Source organism: Sander vitreus, chromosome 16 (genome assembly GCF_031162955.1).
Source record: "Sander vitreus isolate 19-12246 chromosome 16, sanVit1, whole genome shotgun sequence".
Classification (NCBI taxonomy): Eukaryota; Metazoa; Chordata; class Actinopteri; order Perciformes; family Percidae; genus Sander; species Sander vitreus.
The window spans coordinates 25,950,692-25,973,115 of record NC_135870.1 but is presented as its reverse complement, the minus strand read 5'-3'; the positions used below and the strand labels follow the sequence as shown (position 1 = coordinate 25,973,115).

Below are 22,424 nucleotides of genomic sequence, written 5' to 3'. Positions count from 1 at the left end.
ACATGCTTGCGCTCATGTATTTTGCGCTCATGTATTTTGCGCTCATGTATTTTGTAACAGCGAGTGGGTCTGTGCTCTCTACTGCGTTCTCTATAAGCTATTACATGGCTTGTAGTTTGTTTGAGAGTGAAAGGCTGTGAAGGGCCAACAGGCAGCACCACTTTACACCGCAACAAATAAGCCTTTATGTCCTACCTGCACCTGTGTGTTTTAGCTGGCTTTTTCTCTGAGAGAAACCTGCACATACAGGGTGTAATTTGCAGAAATAGGCCAGTCATTTCATACCTGCAGGCAGTGGGCTGCACGAAAAAAACAAAAAGCAAAGTACTGTAAAGTATTTCCAGAGGGGTGGGGTTTGGCACTGTTGTTGTTTAAGTGGTGACCCATGGGGGGTTAGCATGCAGGTCAAGCACTGCACTTGTTTCATACACTTAGGCAAACCAATAAAAAAGCATTAACAAAAACTATCACATATAAAACAAGAAAGATTCAGAAATACATAAGACATATGTAGGGATGTAAAATAAATGATTATATAAAACAGACCACCTAAATTATTAAAATAAAAATATGAAATAAACAAATATATAAATTATGGAAGAGGATTAGGGCCAATGTGAAAAAATGTATTTGAGTTCTGAGTTTAAAGTCAGAATTCTCGCTTTAAAGTCGGGATTCTGACTGTTCCCCCTGCCCCCCCACCCTCAAAAATCTGAGTTTGAAGTCAGAACGCTGAGACTTTAGTCTCACACTTCTGACTTTAAACTCTAAACTCAAATATATATATTTCAAATGTGGCCCTAATCCTCATCCTAATGAAACGATTACGATTTGACATATACATAATTAGTATTTTTTAACTATATAAAGTTTTATATAGTTTAGGTTCAAGCACCATTACAGTTCCATTTAAAAATCACCTTTCCCTACCCCAATATACCCAATCCAAATCAGAACCGGCCAATCACTGCATCAATCAGCCAGTCAATCAATCAAACCCAACAAACCAATTGTTCTTTAAAATCAATGGATTTTCCCTACAGATTCTCTGCTGTCTCCTGTTAAGCAGCAGCAGCAGCTCGGCGCGGTGCTGTTGGACTGTAGAGTGTAAGCTAGGTGGCCGCACCAACACATGTATCGCACCGAGGCTGTGCCAGACGCACATGGGCTCCGTCCTGCACCCTACCCGGGGATCTTCAGCAGCCGCAGCCGAGCGAAGGGGGACCCTCAGCCCGCGGTCAGGAGCATCGCTCACGCGTTGCCTGGACTCTTCCTCTGACACAGCGCACACAGACAAACAAACAGCCACCAACACATTTCATCTCCTTTCCCCCCTTCCCCGAGAGGCTCGCGGAGATCCAGCGTGTTATTTATTTGTATCCTGTGTGAGCCTGCTTGCAGTCGGTCGCGGCGGACGAACTGCGTGTTAACGCGGGGAGCTCGGACTTGTTTTTTTTTGTTGTTTTTTTTGGCTGGAGAAAAACACACCAAAACACACGCGAAAAGACTCCGCTCCTGTCGCCCTACCCCTTCTTCTTTTATTTCCTGTCAGTTTTTTTTTTTTCTTTCTTTCTTTCTTTCTTTCTTTCTTTCTTTCTTTCTTTCTTTCTTCTTCTTGCGATTTCTTTCGTGCTGCCAAAGCAGGAACCCCCGGGACTGAGCCCGTGCTCCGAGGATGAACTAGAATTGCGATCGAGGCTGCGAGCTTGTTTTACTGGATTTATTTCGCCGTGGAGGAAAAGAGATCCGGGAGCGGAGCGGAGCGGTGCGCAAAAAAATAATAAAAATAAATAAATAAATAATAAAAAAAAAAAAAGCCGAGGTCTTCCTCGTTTCTCTTCTCTCCTCTCCCTCCCTCTATCTCTCCATCTATCAATCTGTCTACCTGTCCTCTTCTGTCTGTCTGTCTATCTCTTCATTTGTTTCTCTGCTTTTAGGTCCGTGAGATTTTGCTAAAATGCATCATCAACAGCGGATGGCAGCTTTGGGGACAGACAAGGAACTGAGTGACTTACTGGATTTCAGCGCGGTAAGGAAACCGATCTTGTTCTTAAATGTTAATATGACTAGAATGACTAGTACCATGACAGCCGTAGGAGAACATTAAAGACGTCCCTACAGCGGCCACTGTTTACATTGTTAATGTATAGGAGTTGTACGGCACATAAGCTGCTGATTTTTAGCTTTCACTCAGTCTTTCAACTGTTTGCACAAAAGTGTGTTTATGTAGAGTAACTTGCAGGAAAGTCAGTGCATATTATTGGTTTTGTAATTTCATTTTTGTTGGTGCGTGTGTGTGTGTGTGTGTGTGTGTGTGTGTGTGTGTGTGTGTGTGTGTGTGTGTGTGCAGAGAATTGTGATGCTGCATTGGTAATTTTGTTGTCTTATAGATGCGAAACAGCGATTTGAAAATGTTCCCAACATCCATGGTAGTATATCTCATTTTAAGTCCTTTTTTTTTTTTTTTTTTTTTTTTTTTACCCTTCATGTGTAGCCTGTTTTTCTCTGCCCATGATAGGATTTTAGAAAATGTTTCCTTTTATTCGTTTGTCAGTGTGAGTTTTCTGAGGCTGTTCCATGCACTCTGCACCGTGTTGTATACACAATGTTTCAGATGCAAACAACAAAAAACAAAAAAAAGACTCGATGTTGAATCAGGAACCTGCATGACAGTCACACACCGACAGAAAGACACATAGAGAGAACTGTGTCACTTTACTGTCCGCAGTCTAAATGTTCCTGCAGCAGGCTGTTCAATGCTCCGACTCATGACTCGGTTTCAAAGTTAAAAGTTTTTTTTTTTTTTTTTTTCTTCTTTTCTTTAAAGAACAGCCTGTGTTATGAACTTGACGCACAGGAAATAGTGTCCCCGCTCTCGGCCATGTTTTCTGTGCGCCTCTCCTCCTCTGGGAGCAACTTTGGTCTGAAGAGGAGGAGGAGGAAAAAAAAAAAAAAACACCCCAAGTGAAACACCCCAAAATGAAGAGGGGAAAAACCTGACTGAGTGATATTGTTATGAAACGTAGAGAGACAGCCTGAACATAATGTAATCAGAAAATATCAGTAGGAATGAGGCTCGTGATACTGAATGACATGCAAATATAGGGGGGGGGGGGAAATCACTACAGTACATTTTCTTGCAGTAGGCCTATTGTAAGTTCCTGCAAGAATGTTAATGCAATAAAGAGAATGAGATCACAGCTGAGGCCTGCATGCACAATGCAAGTCTAGGAATTTCATAGGCGGCACTATTAGCATATCATATGAGATGTGAGAACAGTGATGCTGCACGAAATGCAAAAAATAAGGAGATATAATCCCCATCAATAAATACATTTTAATCTCCATTGGAATGTTAATGCAATAAACAAATATCACGAGATCACAGATGAGGCCCACATACAGTACACACTGTAACTGTAGGAGCACTGTAGAAACAGTATCAAGATATCATAGGAGATTTGAATTCTAAAGCTATTAAAAGAGTAATAATCCCTTATATAATATTTCCCTTTAGCTGCATTCTAGTGATGTTTCAATAAACACCCCTAGTCAAAAAGTCCTATAGGATTTTCATTGTTTCCATTATATATTTCCAAAAGTATGTATCAACTCAATATCAGGGCTGGGTATCGCCAATGATTTCGTGAATCAATTCCGATTCCCAATGTACCGTTTGGATTACATTTCCGACTCAATTAGGCTGAAATTGTACAAGCAAGAAGCAGCCCTTGAATATGTTTTTTTTAAATAAATAAAGAGGCATATATTAAAATATCAATTATAAGACACATTTCGGGATTTTATTAATCGATATCAGATCACTCAAACAAAGATCGACTTTAACTGGAGAATCGATTATTTTAACCTGGCCCCACTCACTATAACCTCACTGAAACATGATAGTCTCTGATTTCTATAAGAATATTGTAGGGGTGTTATTGTGAGATTTCGAACAAAAGACATACACTGTTACGTCAGAAATGAGAACCACAGACACATAATATGCCTCAAAAGCCATATTTTAATTACACAGTATGTGGTGTATTGGCTATGTATATGTCTATGTGTGTATCATAAATACCTTTTTAAAGTCTCTATAGAAGTATTATAGTGTATAAGTATCACAAATGTCCAGTAACAGCCCTGTAAACTCAGCATATATTTCTAAACTAGTACAGTGATCTTTTTATTAGAAGAAAACATAATACAAGACAACTGTATTTATAATTTAGAACCACAGAGCCATATTAAGTCTCTATATTGATATTGTGATGATACAAATATAGTTTATGTAACAATACATACAGCAAATAAATGTCATTAGATGCAGACACATACACTCAAGTCACCATAGGAATATTATAGGATTATATTTGTGGACAAAAGTACAAAATAAATTGTCACACAATCATCATTTAGTAGCTCTTGAGTCCCTGAGGTGTATCGCAGGGATATTATAGACATATAGCCTGTGTTTGAGTTGACCAAAAAATTGACCAAAAAATGTCAATCAGCCTTAGTCTTAAATGATATTTCCGTGAAAGAATATTCAAACAAAGGAGGGAGGCAGCAGCTCAAATGTGTCTCTTCTCATTATAAACGCAGGCCGGTCGCATTAATTTATGCGATCATCTGTCTTTGCACGCCCACACGCTGACACCCGCAGCTCCGAGTGCTTTGACTGGGATATCGATAGACCTGCTAATAATCAGAGTTGGATCTTTTTTATCTCGCAAGCGTTTTGTTTTCCCTTTATTTGTCGCAGGGAGCAACCTCAGCATCCAACATACACACTTAACAGGCCCCACAGGCTGCGTATGAAGAACAATGACAGACAGGGCTGCAACTGACGATTTACAATCATAGTATTTTCAATAATCTGTTGATTATTTGATCGATTAATCGATTAGTTGTCTATAAAATCTCAGAAAATTGTGAAAAATGTCGATCGAAAGCTCAAAATGACGTCCTCAAATGTCTTGTTTTGTCCACAACTCAAAGATATTCAGTTCACTGTGACAGAGGAGCCAAGAAACTAGAAAATGTTCCCATTTAAGAAGCTGGAATCAGAGAATTTGACCTTTTTTTTTATTTCATTACAAATGACTCAAACCGGTTATCAAAATAGTTGGCGATTAATTTAATAGCTGACGACTAATCGATTAATTGACTAATCGTTGCAGCTCTAATGACGGATCGAGTATTTATTGTTTTAAGTCAGGGTTTAAATTACTTATATTGTGGTCCGTTCAAAGAAACAAACCCCACAAAACCTGAAATCCTGAAAAGCTTTTAGCATCTGAAAGTAGGAAGCTCCGAGTGTGTCCACAATCACTGAGATTTCACCATCAAACACGCCGACACACAGGCCCAGAGTTTATCCACAGAGGTTATCCGTCGCGGTCAGATGTCTCACTTTGATGAACTGTTTTTCTTACAGTAGCTTGTACATTAAAACAACAGGACTCAGTACTCAGCTTCAGTCTGTGTCTTCAACCGTGTGCTTATTTTCCTGTAGATGTGTAGAGTAGATGGTAACTAGTTCTGATGATTATCTCAGTCAGACATAAAGTAGATATGAAGCGTTTTATTCCAAAATGAGCCGTCCAACACAAAAAAGTGACACTTTTGAATGAAAACACATTTATAAAAAAATTGAGCAGGTGATTTGAGGATCCTGCTTTATTTTTTTCACAGATGCTGAATGAGGAATTTGATTTATTTCTGCTTCCCAAAAAATGTTCCCACAGTGTTTTGGAAAATGAACTCTTCATATCTGGGTTTAGCTCTGGGCTGAGAGTCCGTGTGATCGTTAGGGCTGGGTATCGAACCTCGATGCATTTTGAGTACAGACCAAAATGTGCCCATAGCATCAAGTATTGAAAACACGCAAGTACGGAAAGCTGCCATCAAGAGGTGTGGACTCGTGTCACAAACCTGAATACTTCTTAAAATAAAATCAAAAAATCCTTGCAACTCAACTGTTACTTTATCGCTAATGACTACTGGCCTTTAGACTCTACCTGTTTGACTTGGAAGGACTCAGTATTCTCATCGAGCCAGAAAATGAACCATAATAGTGTACAAAAAACTTTGGACAGCAGCCAATGAGGCAGCGCGAGCAGGATGGAAAGGTGCGTTTGTCCGTACTGTACTGACCAACAGACAGATAACAGGTGACACTTCAAATTATTACAATCGGATGCAAACAGTTCTATGGTCAATATAAAAACAAATGTCGACAAAAATTACGAAATTACAAATGATTGTAACTGTTTAACAGAAATGACAAACCAAGTGTGATTGATCAGTTAGTTTTGAAATGTTTTAAAGTCTACTATCAAAATTAAATGACACTAAATTTGTCAAAGGACACAAGCTGACTTGTTAAGGAGTTGGAACACAAAGTAAAGGACTTGGACCTGGCTTGCGACTTGTTGGCCTTGACTTGAGACTTGACTTGCCTGTCTTCGGACTTGACTTGGGTATCTTTTGGTCTTGTCTTGTAACCTGACTTGGGATTTACCTGTCCTGGGACTTGACTCAGGATTAACCTGTCCTGGGACTTGACTCGGTATTTACCTGTCCTGGGACTTGACTCGGGATTTACCTGTCCTGGGACTTGACTTGGTATTTACTTGTCCTGGAACTTGACTTGGTATTTACCTGTTCTGGGACTTGACTCGGGATTAACCTGTCCTGGGACTTGACTCAGGATTTACCTGTCCTGGGACTTGACTTGGTATTTACTTGTCCTGGAACTTGACTTGGTATTTACCTGTTCTGGGACTTGACTCGGGATTAACCTGTCCTGGGACTTGACTCGGGATTTACCTGTCCTGGGACTTGACTCGGGATTAACCTGTCCTGGGGCTTGACTCGGGATTTACCTGTCCTGGGACTTGACTTGGTATTTACCTGTTCTGGGACTTGACTCAGGATTTACCTGTCACCCACGGGACTCAGGATTAACCTTGTTTCTCATGGGACTCAGGACTTGCCTGTCTTGACGTTGGACTTGACTCTGGACTTGGTAGTCTTGATTTGGGACTTGACCCTAGAACTTGTTGGACGTCTCTCTGGACATTACTCTAGATTTACTTAAGATTTAACTATGGGTCTTGATTTGGGACTACATTAAGAACTTGTTGGTCTTGATTTGGGACTTGACTATGGACTTGTTGGTCTTGATTTGGGACTTGACTATGGACTTGTTGGTCTTGATTTGGGACTTGACTATGGACTTGTTGGTCTTGATTTGGGACTTGACTATGGACTTATTGGTCTTGATTTGGGACTTGACTATGGACTTACTTGTGACTTGAAAAACAGTGACTTTGTCCCACCGCTGCAGGCATTAAATCCTTGGGCAGATTTATCATTTTGTTTATTTATTCTTTGATCAGATAGATAGATATCAAAATCTTCCCAAATTTCGGACTGCAAATTAATTTATGCAAACTTGTTGCAGGACTTCTTGAGCTTTGAAAAAAAAAAAAGACATTTGAAAGCCTTGGCTACTTTTTAAAATGAAAAACATTTATATTACAATTTAAATATAAAAAATCATTTTGGTATTGATTGTTAGTTTTGAAATGTTACCCACTGATACCCAGCCCTAGTGATGATGGACCTTTTGTTTCTTGGTAAATACCCCAAAAATAGTTTCCTTCCAAAACGTGATATCTACTATTTTGAAAACCGAAAAAAAAAAAAAAAAAGCTATGATAAGCTGAACATGAAGAAAATTGAATGACCATAAAAATTAAGACGTTTCCCAGCAGGATTGTAATGTGATGAGAATCTGGCAGCAGCGTTTTTCAGCCAAATGTTGCCCTGGCGTTTTGGAAGGAAGCTTCTCATGTGTAGCTGCAGTGAGGCTTCTGTAGACTTGTGTCTTGCTGTCTGTAGTGTCAGTGCTCTTAATAGGTAATGTGCGATCTGTTTGTCTTGTAGATGTTTTCCCCTCCTGTTAGCAGTGGAAAGAACGGGCCGACTTCCCTGGGGAGCGGACATTTCTCCGGCTCAAGTACGTCAGCCTTCTCCTTTTTTACCCTTCTTCTTTTCTTTCAATCCTCTCTCATCCTCCTCCTCTCCTTCCTCTTACACCTGCTTGCTGCTGCTACGCTTTCCGTTTTAATTTTCTTGTGTGGGTAACCATGTTCGGTACATGCAGATGCAGTTTTTTGGGGTTTTATTCTGTTTTGCTTTTTTTCAGTTCGTTTTTATTCTGAGGAGACATGGAAAAACTGCAGGATTTGTTTTTTTTGAATATGCTGCAGAATACTCTGGCTATTGTTGAGCTGGTTGTCGTTTTAAAATGCCACATGTTGCTCAAACAGTGAGGTGGGCTGGTCTGATTGTATGGCTTTGATTATGAGATAGTCCAAGCAAACCAACTTTATTCCTTAATCGTCACATGCACACAGTCAGTGCAGTGAAATTCTATTACTGCATTTTAACCCATCCTAAATATTGGGAGCAATGGACAGCTTTTTACATACAGCATCCGGGGAGCAACATTTTTTCAAAACAACACAGTAACTTCCTGTTCTAGCTGGCCACCGTAGTTTTTAGCAAACATTACTCAAACAAGAGTAAATAGTGCATTGGTCTGGGACTATTTTCAGCAGTGGATTCATACACACTGGGTGCTTGATTTTGACCAATTATGAGAATTATTTTGTTCAAATCACCTGTAACATAACTGTTTATTCTGTGCTCATGCGTAGTTCGTACGCGTTTCTTCCTGCTTGCATGTCATAGTAAAGTGGCATATGAATGTCGGGGTGTAAAATACAGCCATTCGGTTATGTGTTGTTTTTTTTTAATGTTATTTTTTAATGTTTCTTTATTTTAGGGCAACAAGTTTGTTTTTCAGCTGCTCAAGTTAATTCCTGAAGGAGACTTCCTGTTTTTCTGATTTGCTGCCCTCATTCTTTCCTGCCTCTGTTCGTGTGTGATTCTGTGTGTGTGTGCGTGTGTGATTCTGTGTGTGTGTGTGCATGTGTGATTCTGTGTGTGTGTGTGTGTGTGTGTGTGTGTGATTCTGTGTGTGTGTGTGTGTGTGTGTGTGTGTGTGTGTGTGTGTGTGAAGATCAGTTCACTGTGTTTTTCTGCACTGTGGTGTTATTGATGTCAAGCATGCACAGTTTGGTTTCATCAGTGGTGGAACATGCTGGCTTTGACTTTGAAATGTTAGTTAAATTAATAAATGTTAACGCGAGCATGTCGGTAAAGTTGCTTCATGTCCGTCAGCCCCTCTTTCACTAAAACACTGAGCCATTCATTCATTCATCCATCCAGTCAGTCTGGAAGCCAGTGAGTGAAAGAGTTAGTGAGTGTACCTACTCCGTGTGTTAATGATTGATTGATTGATTGAGTCAGGCATTCACTTAGGCTACGTTCAGACTGACTTCCGCCCTGTGTGGAAAAATGCATCCATTTGAATGAGGCCAGTCTAGCATTGCCAACGCACAGGGCTTCAGCAAAAAAACAAACCTGCGGGGTCACCCGGCAAAAAAGATGAACCAGACTTAACTTGTGGCAGACGACAATGTGACATCAATACAGCGTACAGTACATTCCTGGTAGATGCCTTTGTAATTTGGACACTGCATTTATACTGTTGTCCTTGTGATCATTGTGACAAACTGGACTTCCTGTATTGTGTTTCATGTCTTACTGGTACCTGAAGCAGTCCCTTGCATTGTTTTAACGCGGCTGTGTTCGGTGTGAACGGCAGCTTAGTGAGCGAGTCAGTTGGTTTCTCAGTGAGTTAGTCAGTCAGGGAGTTGTGAACACGTTGGTGAGGTATGGTTATGTGTATCTATGTGCATTAGCAGTGTTACGATTCTCCAAATCCAAGTAGGGATGTCGGGATTAACAGATTTTGCCATAACTGCGGTTACACAACGTTGCAGTTTCATAACGTTGCAGTTTCATAACATTGCAGTTTCATAAGAATTGGAGTAAATAAGATACTGTATCTATGGTATCCTTATTCCTGCATTGCTGCCCTGTAAAAATGTATCACGCGTTTGTCTGTGCAGTAAAATCTACTCTCGCGAGCGCTGCACTACGAGTGTGTGCGTTGGTATATTTTGTGTGTGAGAGCCACTAACCTAAAGCCTTGAGAAGAAGAGCTGCAAAAATGTTGGAGGGAACTGCAGTCCACCGGTGACTTCAGGGAAGTGGAAGTATTTCTGTGGTGCTGTGTCTGTAGCTATACACCCTCCCCGCCGGTCTACAATAAAAATGATGAATGAAAACCATGATACCGACACGTTTTTCTTTTTCAGGCGTGGCAGCACTGAGCTTCCGTATAATCCAATGTGGCCTCATGTTGTACGTTTTGTTGGATTGCTGAGAGTTACACACACACACACACACACACACACACACACACCGTATGTTTTCAAAGGTTTAAAAAAAAAGAAGTGAGTTGGGGAGTTTTTTTTCAGATGACAGTTGTTCAGCTTGAATTAATTGATGAACAATCACATTAAATAAGCAGAGGTTAGTAAATTAATCTCCAATATTCCTATACATAAATATTTGCAATGAGCATATTGCAGTAATGATATGATATTTTGTAGTCTTTTTATTACAAAAGACAGATTCCTAATGATCTCCTGCTTCTGCTTCCTATATGATTTGATGTACATTTACATATATGGAACCTCTTTGCTGTGATCATATATCAGGTTGTAGGCCATGCTGCATTCTGTGTAGGATTCTGTGTATTTTTCAGCATTTTATTGTACTATATATGTGTTATGTTTCATAACATCCTCAGTCTGTACGAGACCATCTCAACCTCATCTCAATGCTCCCGCTCATGTTATTTGCCTCTAAACGGCGTTCGGATGCCATTTTGTTTGTTGGCTGGAAAACAGAGAGATGCCGAGAAGTCTTCTTTGTTTACTGCTTGGTGGTGTGGTTGTTGTCGTTTGTGCTCGCCGGTTTCGGTGGTGTCGTTTGCTCCTGTGCCTTGCATACAAATGTGACGAAGGACGACAAATGTTACGATTTTTAGAAAGGGGAAGAAAAAAAAAGCCCCAGTTTGTGTAGAATTGGTAGTGATTGTCGGACCTTAGTTTGCTGCTTCGATGTCAATCTTTATTTTGGGATTTTTTCTTTTTTTTTTCTTCTTTCGATACCGGAACACACACTGATGTCACACATGCATGCACTCATCCCTGAACACAAATCACACTCACGCACACACGTCTAAACACCCCCGTGTACACACACACACACACACACACACACACACACACACACACACACACACACACACACACACACACTGTGCTCACCCCTGCTGTGGCTTTCTGCAGGCCTCGGCATTTTGATGAGCCCGGCGCTGTTTGTGAATGCAGCTAATTAGAACTCTATAGACCTACACAGCCATGAGAGCAGCGGTTTCCAAAGGCTGGGACGGGGCCAGAGGCTGGGACATGCCGACACTGAACTGGGTCCATGCACTGTATCAGAGCTGGGCGATGTGGAGAAAATCAAATATCACGATATTTTTTGACCAAACACCTCGATATCGATATTGCGATGATTTTGTAGGGTTGACTATTGGTGCCTTCACAAAATATTTATATAATGACATTTTTGATGAATAACCATCAGTTATGTGCATACAGTGACTAAGTGGGTAAAAGCAAATTATAGAACAGCTTAAAAAGTCTGGGAAGTTCAGAAAATTGCATCACTTTACTGTAAATCACGCTCCCCTTGGCCCCTCCCCTCAAACGCCTCCCCCTCCATGCCAAAACAGAGACAGATTGACATAAAGTTGAAACTGAAACCTTAAAAAATAATACCTTAAACAAATTGACACTGAAAAAAGAGTGACATGAGGAAAGAATCGCAAGATTATCGTTGGAAAAACACATCAGAATGCAAAATTGAATGAAAAAGATTTTTCAGTGAACTTTTTGGAAATGTTTTGAATTACCTGAATTTGGGTACAGACACCAAAACAATATGTTTTTAGGACATGAAAGAAGCAAAGTTTTTTTCTAAACAAAAATACAGTCTAAAAATGCAAAATGATGGTCCAAATCAGTAAATATCATATGTATATGATCAAACAGTAAGTATTTAGGTTTTTAATACACAGCACTACAGCACAGTATTATATCCTCACTTTTAATCTCCGGTATTAACAGGTCTTTTGCCACAGTGCAGAAATCTGACAACACAGTGTCCCCAAATGCTTCAGAAAGGTTGCCAAACAGGGCTAAAGAAGACGACATCAGCAGCAAAATTAGACCACAAAGGAGACACGTGGATGAGTGGAAGCACGAAACACAGTAACGTGTAAAAATAACACGTCAGTTAGTCAGGCCGGCAGAGAGGCAGGGGAATACAAACTGGTTTTAGGATTTGGTTTATCTGATGCTTTTGAGGAAGTAGTGGCATTTATTCCAAACATACCTTCACGTAGGGGGTTGGATTTTAAAGTGACATTCTTCCTACTGTGAATACATTTCGGTTTTGAAGCGCTCTCCTCATTCCATGTAAGTCCTCGTATTTTGGGCGATGATGAATTCACCTTTTAAAACACAAAAGCATCTAAACATAAATGCCACACAATCCCTCACGAGTCCTGGCTGACACGCTCAGCCCACGGTCATCACCAAGCAGGAAGTGGATTAGGCGTTTTAATTATTGGGAGATTTCGCCATTGTTGTCGTTTATTTTGGGATCATCCCTGTACAGATAATGCACACTTCAAACTCTGTGTGTGTTTCTAATCTCCTCCTGAATGAAGGCCGTTCAGCGAGCGGCTTCACTCCGCCTGTCAAAACCGCTGCCACCGCCACTCGTCTATTTCAGGTCTTGGCTGGTTGTGGTGTTTTTCCCTCCGTTTTTAAAAAGGTATAACCTCTCAGATCCACTGTTTGTCTCCCTGTCAACGGTGTTGGGAGAGGATTGAGGTGTGTGTGTGTGTGTGTGTGTGTGTGAATTGAGTGTTGAGCTTCAAAATGTGTGTCTGACAGATTTTGAGTGTGTGTGTGTGTTTCGTTGGCACCAAAGAGGGGGAAGGAAAGGGGGCTTTGGGGGTGGGAGGGCAAACCATCATTCCCGTTGCCATGGAGCATAAAGTTGGCAACGAGCGGTGGAGGAAGTGTTTCCTCAAGTGTCAGCAGAAAGGGGGGAAAAAAAGAGGGACAGGAAGAAAGGAAAGAAGAGAGTAAGGAAATGTAAACAGGACGAATGGAAAGGTGAAAGAAGGTAAAGAGGGAAGGAAGGAAGGAAGAATGAAAGGAAAGAAGGAACTGAATAAAGGAAAACCTGGGCGCCAGCCAATCACATGGCTGACACATAGCGACAGCCATTCACCGTCCCATTCATACTTAACCTAACCTCTACGTCTTTAGACAGTCCAAACAAAAACCAACAAGATGCCCGTCCGTCTATCAATACTTTCATTTATAAACGTGGCGTAACAGAAAAACGGGGCTGAAAATGTGCGTGGGTTCCACTACCCAACGCAAAGGTTGTGATTTATAAAAAAACAAACTTGACGGGAGAATGTGCGGTCCTCCACGCAAACTTTGACCCATGCGTACGCACATTTTGGAGACAATGGCGACGCAGATGGTGAGGTGGTGAAATGAAGTAAGACTGCAGAAAGTACATGTGGGAATAACGATTACTCGTAATATTGTTTTGCAAGTATTGATGCCTCACGCACATTTCTTCACTCCATATCATCCACGTTATCATGAAAATTAAATCCAGCAGTGTTATTTGCACTTGTACTGAGTGATAATTGTTCCATAAACTCCTTGTAAAATCCAACTCAAATCTTAAATCAAAATTTGTTCTTAAAGTGCTCATATTATGCTTTTTGGCGTTTCCCCTTTCCTTTATGTGTATCTTTTTGTGCACGTTATAGGTTTACAAAGTGAAAAAGCCCAAAGTCCACCCCAAAGGGACTTACCATCTCCAACAGAAAACACTGTTCACAAACTGCTCCAAACAGCTCTATTGTAGTCCAGCCTTTACTTCCGTTACGAACGTGCATCACTTTGTAAGACACGTTATAATGCTCGCCTAGCTGGCTCGATGGTGTTTTACGCCCCCAATGTCTCCTTCCAGGGCTGCGACCGTTGACTTCAAGGCACCTAACCCTAACTTTAACTGCAACTGACAAGCTAGCAGTACATACTGCGCATGTGCGACTCCCAACAAAGATGGTACAGAAGTGAGATGTCTCACTCTGTAGCTAAAACAGAGAGCTCAACACACAGGGTGAAAAGAGGAGCTGCAGCAATGTGCAGTACAACAACAATATGGTGTTTTCTGAAAATTAAACCACATAAACCTATTCTGGTACAACCTCTAAATACAATTATGAACCTGAAAATGAGCATAATATGAGCACTTTAATATTTAATTGTCGCTGTCTCACCGTCACAGAGTCCGCTACGGAGCGCAGGAGGAGGAGATGGCCCGACTCCATGGAATACAGGATAGCATCAAATACCCTAGCATTAGATAACTGCAGATCACAGTGTAAATAACTAAATATCTGTCTTTAATACTGTGCATATATCGTCAAAAGTCTGGAAATACAGCCGTTAAGCTCTCGTGCAATCGTTACCCTTAATGTCCTCGTTATCGGTCCTAACTTTAATACTGGTTGTGAGAAAGCCTGCATGAAGAAAAGTGTGTTTGCCTATTAGACTTTCGTCTTCAAATTGTATCTCGGGGTGGGGGGATACCACCAATTGATGCTGTGGTTTTGGCAAGGTGTTAATAAAGGTGTTATAATTCAATTTGCAGCAATTCACCAGCATCTGATAAGTTGTTTTTTTTGCTTTTTCCCCCACCAGTCGTCATGATTCGGCGTAACGAAAGCGCAACTGCCAGGCTCATTAACATACTGATCAGCATTCATGAGGTTCTTTGCATTGACTATTTATGGTTAAAAATGGGCGTGTACAGGGGCGGGATAAGAGGCTGATTCACGTACGCACACTTGTGGGTAATCTGTGATTTATGAAGGGAGCATTGCTTACAGATGTGCGTGCGCACGGTTTTATAAATCAGATTTTTTTTTGCCATATGCCATTTTTGGCTTTTGGGCATACATATACTTTTAGTAAGGATACTACGCACAGTTTTATAAATGAGACCCCTGGGCATTTAAGTTTTTTGCAAATGTTACATAAACAAGAAGAAATAGTGAATATGTTGGGGACTATTTTCAGCAGCGGATCAATGCCCATTCCCAGTGAGCATTTATGGCAGCAGGACGGTGTATGTGAGATTAAGCCAAAGTAGCAGTGGTTCCCAGAGTTGGCATGTTAAAATCATTATCATGATATTCATATGGATATTTTGTGATATCGATACTAGATAAGGCAAAGTTACACATTAATATTATCAAACTGCTGCTGAGATTTTTCAGTATGCTCCACTCTATGCATTACATTAGACCAAAGTTGAAAGTAAGCATTGCTTTATTTTAAAGGGTCACAAGCCACGGTAGTTAGTTTTGGATAACAGTGGAGCTCTGTGGCACAGATGAATGATATTTCAGGCTATGGATATACAAACAATGCTTGTTAGTAGGATCCATTCATTGTTGGTTTCTGCATGGGATTTGTTGACAATAAGAAAGATAAAGAATATCACACAGACTTAAAAAGAAATCAACTCTCAGGGAGACGATTGCAAAATCAATAGGCTTTATCCTGTTTAATTTTATTTTTGTGCCATCTTCCACCTCTTCCTCTTCTTCTTTTCCTTGTCAAAGCCAACAGAAAAACACAGCAGCGGTGTCGCCTCTGCCAGCGAGCTTCACGCATTAGCAAAGAAATTTGGGCAAGGATAGATACAGCCCCGATGGCATGCCTGATTTTTGTTCCCCTAATTGGCATAGCTTATTAAGTCACAGTTCACAGCGGAGAAAAAAGGGGGTTGCTTTAATAATACCCCCTCTCCCGTTTGATTTGATGCACTTGTACCGAGACAGATAACGCGCTTCAACGCGGCGAGCGACGCCCCCACCGCCACCCTCTTGTCTCTATCCAGTCAAGTCTGCCTCTGATACGCCTGTCACTCAAAAACACCCTGGCTGATCGTTTTCAAAATAGAGATGGAGAGCAAGAGCCAGTCTCTTAATACCTTACCCTCCCACCCTCCCACCCTCTCTCTGCCTCTGAGGCTGCTAAATTGTCTCGTTTCCCCGGCAAGGAGATGCAGAACGACTCACAAAAACAACCAACCATGCTCTTAATTGTGGTGCAGATTAGGGATTAATAGGCTTTTTTAGCCATAATGGCAAATATTATTAGCCCCATTTGCTTTTCTAATGCTAATAATGACTCTACTAATAATGGCAGTGATTTCAAGGTTAGTGTCTGTGAGAACTCGGCGTGGGCTTGTGGGTTTCTTCAAAGCTCAGGAGATTGACGTGCCGCTTGCTTCGACGGGCCGGCTCGCTACCGAGTCGGAGCTCCATATGTTTTCCCCAAAGACAATGCTGAGATGTGCTTAGCTGCTGAGTACATATCAGTTTATATTTAGTTCTGTTTGGTTTCTTTGACTTAAATTTAATCCAGTTGGGTTGTTTAATTTGGCTTAAGAGCTTTATTTTAGCTGGTTTTAGTGTTTTAAAGTGCTCATGTTATGCTTTTTGGCCTTTTCCCTTTCCTTTATTGTGTTATATATCTTCACAAAGTGAAAAAGCGATGTGAAGAGAGAGAATCTGCACCTCATCCTCTACTTAGCCAAATGTATGTGGACATCAAAACGATACACTTGTACGTGATTATTGAATACCTCATTCCAAAACTGTGGGCAAATGTGACTGTATCATGTTGTCTTAACTTCCTGTTTTGGCTTTTGTGTCGCTTCAATGAACCTTGCTGAGTCAAATAGTCAAATCTAGAAAACATCACAGTGAACTGGTGCATATTACTTTTACTCAATCATTGCTTATTTTGCTTTTTTCAAAATAGACATTTATTTTCTTATTGCATGCATATGCTGTTATATCTTTAAAGTGCTCATATTATGCTTTTTGGCTTTTCCCCTTTCCTTTATTGTGTTCTATATCTTTTTTGTGCACGTTATAGTTTTACAAAGTGAAAAAGCCCAAAGTCCACCCCCAAAGGGACTTACCATCTCCAACAGAAAACACTGTTCACAAACTGCTCCAAACAGCTCTATTGTAGTCCAGCCTTTACTTCAGAGATGAACGTGCGTCACTTTGTAACACGTTATAATGCTCGCCTAGCTGCTAGCATGGCACTCCCTCATGCTCTGCAACTGACAAGCTAGCAGTACTTACTGCGCATGTGCGACTCCCAACAAAGTGGTACAGAAGTAAGATGTCTCACTCTGTAGCTAAAACAGAGAGCTCAACACACAGGGTGAAAAGAGGAGCTGCAGCAATGTGCAGTACAACAAAAATATGGTGTTTTCTGAAGATTAAACCACAGAAAACTATTCTGGTACAACCTCTAAATACAGTTATGAACCTGAAAATGAGCATAATATGAGCACTTTCAGTTTTACTTTGAGCAGGGCTGGATTTACCGTAACGGTGCATCAATTCAGGTATGAGCCCCCTCTTGACTCATGTTTGTGGTAATATTCACCGTGTCAGTTTTGACACAGTGTCCCTCTGTAAGACACGTACACAGGTAATAATGCAGGGCCATTTTTAAACACTCTTGATGCAACACTGCATTGATTGATGAGTCAGTTGATTTCAGTTTTCATTTGTTCTCATACACTTATACAACAGATTTCTCACAAACAGGCTGCTCTCATAAACCATCCGTAAATAGCTACGGCTAAGTAATGCACTGTAATTCGTATGTATTCCACGTATTTATTACTGTATGTTAAGTTACTTAACTGTCATGTTGGCTCAACTTCGTTACGTGTCCGCTCGGCAGTGGCCGTAATTTCGTAAGATGTCATAAAAATTGTTGTGCATATAGGGTTTCATACGATATCATACCAACCCCAGCGTTGCACACAGAGCCTGATCCTGGCATCCCAGGCAGTGGCCTGCTTGGCCCAGTTGGTAATCCAGTTTGAGTTTAGTGTAATCTCTGTAGTTTACTGTAGCTTTAGATGTTTTTGTGTTTAGTTGAATTTAAGTTATGTCTCCTAGTAAGCTTGGTTTTGGTGATAGCAATACGTATACATGGCGCTGTGTACAATTTAGTCGTGAACTTGTTTTTTGGTGTTGTCCATGTTTCGTCTTAAAATCTGACCCTCTCACTGTGTGTTTTCACTTCATCAAAGGTAATTGGAACATTTGGTCGCCTAAAAAATTCTTTTTCAGCGTTGAAACCGCAAACCGAGCGGTTTCATGCAAAGCAAGCTAGCTAACTCCGCCAGCGTCAGCTGGTAACTTAAAGGTAAGTTTGCCACTTTTCTGTACTGATGTACACTTAGATAAACGGCACCAGTACCTGGAGTTCCGCCGATAAATCTCTACTGGATGACTCGCTTCAGAAGGGTTGAAAATCGGCAACTTTCCCTCTTTAGCATTTAGCTTAGCGCAGGGCCCTTGCAACCATAAAAACACTGTCTTGGTCGCGTCCTCCTCCCCAGCTCCACCCTCTCTTTAAAAAACAAAATGGCGACGGGCAAATTACCAAACTCGAGGCTTCCAAATGGCAGTTCACAAACCAATGGGTAGTCTCGCATTGCCAGACCTTCCTTCACAGCGATGCGGAGGAGGGTCCGGTGAGTCCACACAGCATTCTGGGATGGGAGCAAAACATGCTCTGTGTTTATTGGCATGTCCTTAAACCAATCGCATTCATCTTGGGCAGCGCTAAGCACCGGACGGAGCAATGGTGCCTTTGCAAAATAGCCTCGGGAAGGAAGTTGTGGTGGAACATGTGTACGTTCAAAAGTTGTTTTAGTCGTGCAACAGAAAACTCGGATTGGACAGATAGTCTAGCTAGCTGTCTGGATTTACCCTGCAGAGATCTGAGGAGCAGTTAACCACAGTCCTCAGAAATCCACCGGAGTTTAAATCAAATAAATACAATTTGTATAGACACACCGATGGGTGGCGTCACTAGTTATATTCAGGTGTCAGGGTCTTTCCTTTGCTCAGTCACACAATCTGCTCATTTCCTTTTCTCCAATCAGCTAAGGTTGACTGAATACCTGCTCTACCCCCCGTGGCGGTCATGGTTTCAGTCCTCCATCTTCGGTACCTCCACGACTCTGGGCCCTCTTGTCAGGCGGTAAACAGCCCTCACAGCCAGCTCTCTCCTCTCTGCGGTCGGTCTGTGACGTCAGCGAGGTGTCAGTGTGTGTTCCGGCGCTCGCTCCCACACCTGTTCGCTCGTACCAGCAACGATGGCTGCACAATCGCAACCTCCGAGCCTAATTACCCAGTCCTTAAAAAATAAAGAGACGGGGAACGTCAACCAGCCTGCCTGGCAATTACAGCGGCGCTCAACACCTCTCCGCAACAAACACCACTCCAATTAGAGGCAGCCAACTTATTCTTGGAGGCGGGTGTGTGTGTGTGTGTGTGTGTGTGTGTGCTTGTAACTGCAAGTGTGTGACAAGCTAAATTGTTTGCTGAGTTTAACGTCGGCATCCAAACTTGTGTGTTTGTCAGCGGTGTGTGTGTGGCAAATGAGGGGTAAAAGAGTGTGTGTGTGTGTGTCAGTCACTGGCTAAAGTGAAGGCACAAGAGGTTTGTTATGTGAGAATTGTGGCTGTTAATTGAGAAGACGAAGGTCTGGGAATCAAATGTGACACACTCGGAGCAGCTGATTCCACCCGTGTCTTCGTCCTCTTCCGCCTCGCTGTTTTTACCCCGTCCCTGTTCTTCCTCCTCCCTCTGTTCTTCGTCCTACCACTCGCGTCCTTTCATCCTTTAACTTCCCTACTCGTCATGCTCCCCGTGCTTCCCCTTCTTCTTCATTACTTCTGCCTTGTCTTCCTCTTCATCCCCCTCCTCCTTTTCCTCCTTGCTGTTGTCACCCCATCGCTCCTCCTCGTCTTCCTCTTCCTTCATTTTAAACGCAATATTTGTTAAAGGCAAAATATGTGCGAACCATACTTAATGAAGCATTGTGGTGTTGTAGAGACAAATCGTATCCTACAGACTAAAGAAAAAATCTTTGTTTGGTACAGATCCTCGCAAAAATTACGCTATAATCAGTTGTTCACAAGTTGCGGTCTCATTTATATCTTTGTGAGTTGTGAAAGCGCGTCGAGGCTTAGAATGTACCATCAACATGTTTCTTATATACATGGAACAGTCTCATTTTACATTCACACACAAATATCTGCCAAGTGTTGAACACATGTGGACATACCGGTGTGGACCCCAGGAAGAGTAGCTGTGCTTAAGGGCATGGCTAATTGGGATCCTATAATTAACTAAACTAAATGGGCAAAAACATCAAACAATTTCAAGTTGTGGGGCACCTGTCAAAAATGATTGTCCTGAAACGTGCCAAGCAACTCACAGAATGGCGGAATTTCTAAGGATTTCTGTATCAATAACAGCACTTTGACATGTAGTGGCTGTGTCACAAGGCTCTAAATGAAATGTGTTCAAATGGTTTATTATTCTGCATCCTCTGAGAAAGGGATTAGGAAAATGAAGAGCTGATCGAGAGCAAGAAGAAATGGGGGGGGGGGGGGGGGAAAGGAGGTAGGAAATGACGAAGATCGAGTGATGGATGGAAAGGAAATCACACATCACACCACATGCTGGTCGCCACTTAAGAAGATGCATTTTCTTCCATTTTTACCCCAAACATCAAAACAAGAGTTGTATGTGATATAAGATGAATTTATTAAGGTTGTCTTTAAGCATATTCTAAATTTAAACCATCCTGTTTCCTGCCCAACCTCATCGTATGCTTCCTCTTTTTCGTCCATTTTTTCTTCTACCTACGTCGTTCACCTCATACTGAAATGACACAGATATGCCAGTTATGCGAAAAGTATGTCGTCAGAGTCTCTGTGTTTAATGTACAAATGTGATGTTATTGACTTGCCAGCGACACACTGAACCTTCACAGCGCAGAGATCAGCGGGTTAAACCATCTGTTTCAGAGCCAGGGGTGGGATAGAGAGGAGAGAAGCAGCGCAATGGTTCATCCTGGCTTTTGTTTAATTTTGTTTGGCAGAGCTGGCACCGGAGTGGCACTGCCGTGTGTGTGTGTGTTTGGTGGAGATATATTTTCCAACCAACCCCCCTTCCACACACACACACACACACACACACACACACACACACACACACACACACAGAGACTGTAAATTGTCTGGAACACCCTAGTGCCATCTGGTCTTGTGACGGGCCAGACAGAGTGTGTGGTGTGTGTGTGTGTGTGTGTGTGTGTGTGTGTGTGTGCTGTAAGTGTGTGTTCATGGAGAGAGAAAAAAAGAGTGTGCATGCATGTTAGGCTCGTGTGTGTGTTTTTGTTCATCCGTTTAAAAGAGAGAGGAAAATGCACTCTCCAAAAACACTATTCTTCCCCCCCACACACACACACACACAATAATATCAGCAGGAAATGTATGCAACCATCTCTGGCTGTGCTTGAGTTCATTTGGATCTTCCCTGACAGTTAATTGGTGTTTTTGTCCCGTGTGAAACTAGTTTATTTTGCCTTGTTTTAGACATTTTTCTACTGGAGTTCTGCAGAACACAAGGGAGGTTTTGTAGATTGACCCTGAGCCCTGCTGCAGTGCCCTTGAGCAAGGCAGTTGCTCCGTACAAGCTTCAGTGATGCATCTGGATAGCTGATCCTGACCTTTAACACCTAGTCTCGCATTGCCACAGGTATCGCCACAGCGCTGTGGAGTAATGTCTGGCTACACCACACGTACATTCTAGGATAGGAGAAAAAAAAACGCTTTCATTACGTTATATTTAATTACATTTAGCTGACACTTTTATCCAAGGCGACTACCAATAACCATGAAGGTACAACTCCAAACATCAAGACTCGAGAACATGTACGTTAGATTCAGAGCCGCATGTAAGTGCGACATGTGAGTGCCATTTTTTATTTTTTTTTAATAGCATCATCTTCTTAGCTAAGGTGCAGTTGGAAAATATGTGAGCCTGCGGCGGTTGATGTGTAGACTTTCAGCTGTCCTGATCGTTTAGGAGCCAGGACAATCGTCTTGGGCGGCGCTAAGCTCCGGGCGCGGCGATGGTGGCTCTGCAGAATAGTCTCTGCAAGCAACTTGTTTTGGTTGAACATTTGCACACCGCAAAAGAAAACACCAAATACAGTATTAAATGAAGTTAACTGTCCACACCATACAGTAACGCCAGCTATTTACATAAGCTGGATACATGGTTAAACATGAATTGCTCTTAACAGTGTATCGTCGTGTGTCCATAGCAATCCCTCCCCAATCGGTGACAAAAC

General features: G+C 41.7%; 1 protein-coding gene across 3 annotated transcripts in view; it reads left to right on the top strand.

Moving 5' to 3' along the window:
* Positions 1 to 1,100: 1,100 nt before the first annotated feature.
* Positions 1,101 to 22,424, top strand: part of tcf4 (transcription factor 4) — a 318,467-nt gene continuing 297,143 nt past the window's right edge. Inside the window, exons 1-4 of one of the 3 annotated variants that reach the window (XM_078271791.1) lie at positions 1,101 to 1,765; positions 1,938 to 2,029; positions 2,391 to 2,429; positions 7,960 to 8,032. In XM_078271791.1, the coding sequence (XP_078127917.1) occupies positions 1,958 to 2,029; positions 2,391 to 2,429; positions 7,960 to 8,032 (184 nt within the window). In that variant the 5' untranslated portion in view covers positions 1,101 to 1,765; positions 1,938 to 1,957. Of the gene's footprint in view, positions 2,030 to 2,350; positions 2,430 to 7,959; positions 8,033 to 22,424 lie in introns of all 3 variants that reach the window. The other 2 variants (XM_078271789.1, XM_078271792.1) reach the window with 2 other exon arrangements.